This window comes from Austrofundulus limnaeus, unplaced genomic scaffold (genome assembly GCF_001266775.1).
Source record: "Austrofundulus limnaeus strain Quisiro unplaced genomic scaffold, Austrofundulus_limnaeus-1.0 Scaffold290, whole genome shotgun sequence".
NCBI classification, from domain to species: domain Eukaryota; kingdom Metazoa; phylum Chordata; class Actinopteri; order Cyprinodontiformes; family Rivulidae; genus Austrofundulus; species Austrofundulus limnaeus.
Genome location: NW_013952692.1, coordinates 47,795 through 50,859, shown reverse-complemented (window position 1 = coordinate 50,859; position 3,065 = coordinate 47,795). Strand labels below are relative to the sequence as shown.

The window sequence follows — 3,065 nt, the reverse complement described above, 5'->3', positions numbered from 1 at the left end:
AGAATAGAATAGAATAGAATAGAATAGAATAGAATAGAATAGAATAACTTTATTATTTGTCCCAGATAGTGACAAATTTTATTTTGGGGTCCAACAACAGCATACTTGCATAAACACACTCAAATACACATAAAAACACATTAAAACACATAAAACGGACTGTTAAAAGCAACTGTTAAAATCAATTACAATACTGTTATTATTTAAAAGCATTCAGAGTGGATATTTCAAGTGAAATAAATGACGTTTTTTTATGTTGCTTTCCGGGCCAGGGAAGGAACTTTGAACCTTCTGCCTGATGAGAGCAGCTGGAATGAGTGATGGAGGGGATGAGATAGGTCCTCTGTGATCAGGGTGGCCTGATCTGCAGGGATGTCAGGCAATGTATTTGTTTGAGGAATGCTATGGTTTTATCGATTTCTAATCTTGAAATTCCCTGCTGGAAATGACACATTTTGAACAACAGATATATTCAAATTGTACCAGCAATAAAAAACAGATAAATTGTCAAATCTAAAGTCACAGGTTACCTGTTTTGTTGTTCATTAGTTCTATAAATCCTTAATAAAATCATTCTCTCATTTCAGGGTTGCAACAATTTCTTCAATTCCAGCTGGTGGATCTCAGACTATAAATTTTAATTCTGCAGTGGAGGGGCCAAACTGGTGAGTCCTGATTTTATTAATTCCAGTTTATTTTGTAAATGGTTTGTAGTGGTAGTAAAACACGAAACTAAAACTAAAACAAAAAAACGTTTTTGATCCTGTCAGATGTGGAGACACAGTGAAAATGGGTGGTGGGAGTTGGGCTCTTTTCAGTCTCCACAGGAAGTTGAGAAGCTCTTGGGCCTTTTTAGTAATAAAGTTGGTATTGGGAGACCATGTGAGGTTATCTGTGAAGTCATCATCAAGTAACTTGGTGCTCAGAACAATCTCCACCAGCGATTTATTGCCTCATAAAATCAGCAACCATCTCTTGTTTTGTCAGCATTCAGTGATTAATTGTTGGTTCCGCACCAGTCTGTTAGATGTACCTCCTCTTTGTATCCGGTCTCATTTTTACCACTGATCAGACCCACCACAGTTGTATCATCAGCACAGTTGATGTGGTTGGAGCTGTGGGCTGGTGCACAGTCATGGCTCATCAAAGTAAGTAGCGGTGGGCTGAGCACACAGCCCTGAGGGGCTCCGTCATAAGCATCGCAATCTTAATAAGTGAAGGGGACATGTCCCTTCACATTTCAAAAGTATCCATTTGGACCCCTTCACATTTATCATCAGTCCACACAGTGCTGTTTTTTATTAGGGGACTTGATGAAAGAAWTCATTCCACTTGATTAGTAGAGAGTCTCATCCCACTAAAAGTGCGCTCTGGGTTCATGGTTAGCCTACCTGTAATGAGTCAGCACCGCAGCCTGCAGGTACCAGGCAGAAACAAGGGGCAACTAACTTACGTCAGACTACTTGCACCAGGTTAGACGGGRGGAAGATGCATGAATATCCAACCTAAAACTAATTTCCAGCTGTTACTGGAATGCAGCGTGGGGAAAGATGAGTAATTGTTCAGTATCTGATCCCTCTCTAGACACACAGATCATTAGAGATGCTTTATAACAAGCTGGAAGTAGGTCAAAGTCTTCACTGGACAGTTTTTCTTGTTTAAAGTTTATGCAGTTAGCTGCAGGCTACAGCTAGCTTATTGCTGCTAGGCTATCTTAAGCACAAGCTTAAGCTTAGCATAAGCAATCAAGAAAATGTATAATGTGACCAATTATTTCTGTAATTTACAGCATCTGCTAAAGTGCACAGAGTGATCAGCTGGTATTCTTGTTACCAGCAAGAATAAAATGATCACATCAGAGAAGTTTGTTGGGTGTTTTTATCAAAAAATAAAATGATCGCATCCTAAAATATTATGAGATTAGCAGTTTTTTTTTTTAGAGTTTTAGCATAAAACACAGCTTGATTCATGTTGGACAACTTTAATATTTAATAGTCAGATGATTAGACTGTTGAGTCACAGCCACTAATGAAACAAGACCAAATTTGTCATCTGTTAGCTGTTTATTGATGTTTTTCATGATGTTTTCTTGACTTTTTCAAGCTGACCGACTTCAGCTGGCAGTAAAAACTAATACTGAATCCTTCTTCATGTCTTATGATGCAGGAGCTGAGGAGAGTCAGCAGGTAGAGACAAAGATCCATGGCTCAAGTGAGTGATGAAGGTGCTGCTGGGAYATTATGAATGAAATCTAAAATGTTTACTCAAATCATTACTTATTTTGAGTACATTCACCTGTGTGAACTTCATGAAATACATTACTGGGTTAAAGGCAAAATTTTTATTCTTAAAAGGCGGCTTTTAGCAAGACCAGAGGGACACCACTTACGACAGCCATTCTATAGTGCAGTTTGAAAGTTGGAGAACTGTGCTTCTATAAGAATATGTAGTATAAGTTACTGAAACTCAAAATTTATATACTTTAGCATTTTTCAAAAAGAGACGCTGACATTGAGCAAATCCACATATTTTGCTACTTGAGTTCAAAGTTTTATTAATTGTTGAAAATCCTTGATTTTAGTGCATACACAAAAATAAAAAAAAACAGTATGTGAGAGAGAATGATGGCAGAGACGTTTAAATCACTTTACAATAGGAGGTCCAGCATGTATTATTTTTTTAATGACAAAATAAATAAAAACAACTAAACAACGTAGTCTCATTTTCTCTTTCCAGTAAACGTGGCTCTGCGTGGCAAAGCAACTCAGTCTCATCGCTACAGCGGAGGCCGGAATGTTTTTGCAGCTGCCTACAATGCTATAGATGGAAACAGAGATCCAATCTTTGACCATGGATCCTGCACCCACACTGAAACACAGCTCAACCCCTGGTGGAGAGTGGATCTGATTGACCGTTATATAATCGACCGCATCATCATCACCAACAGAGGAGACTGTTGTGAAGAGAGGATCAGCGGGGCACAGATTCGCATTGGTAACTCTTTAGTGGACGATGGTATTGCAACTACACTGTGAGTTCGATTTTTCTCAACATAAGATGATCTC

The 3,065-nt window shown here is 38.4% G+C and overlaps 1 protein-coding gene across 1 annotated transcript in view; it reads left to right on the top strand.

Moving 5' to 3' along the window:
* LOC106526710 (uncharacterized) overlaps positions 1-3,065 on the top strand; it is a gene marked incomplete at its 5' end in the record, with an annotated part of 20,211 nt that overhangs the window by 9,691 nt on the left and 7,455 nt on the right. The window contains 1 exon segment of the mRNA XM_014021383.1: positions 2,737-3,031. Coding sequence (XP_013876837.1) covers positions 2,737-3,031 — 295 coding nt within the window.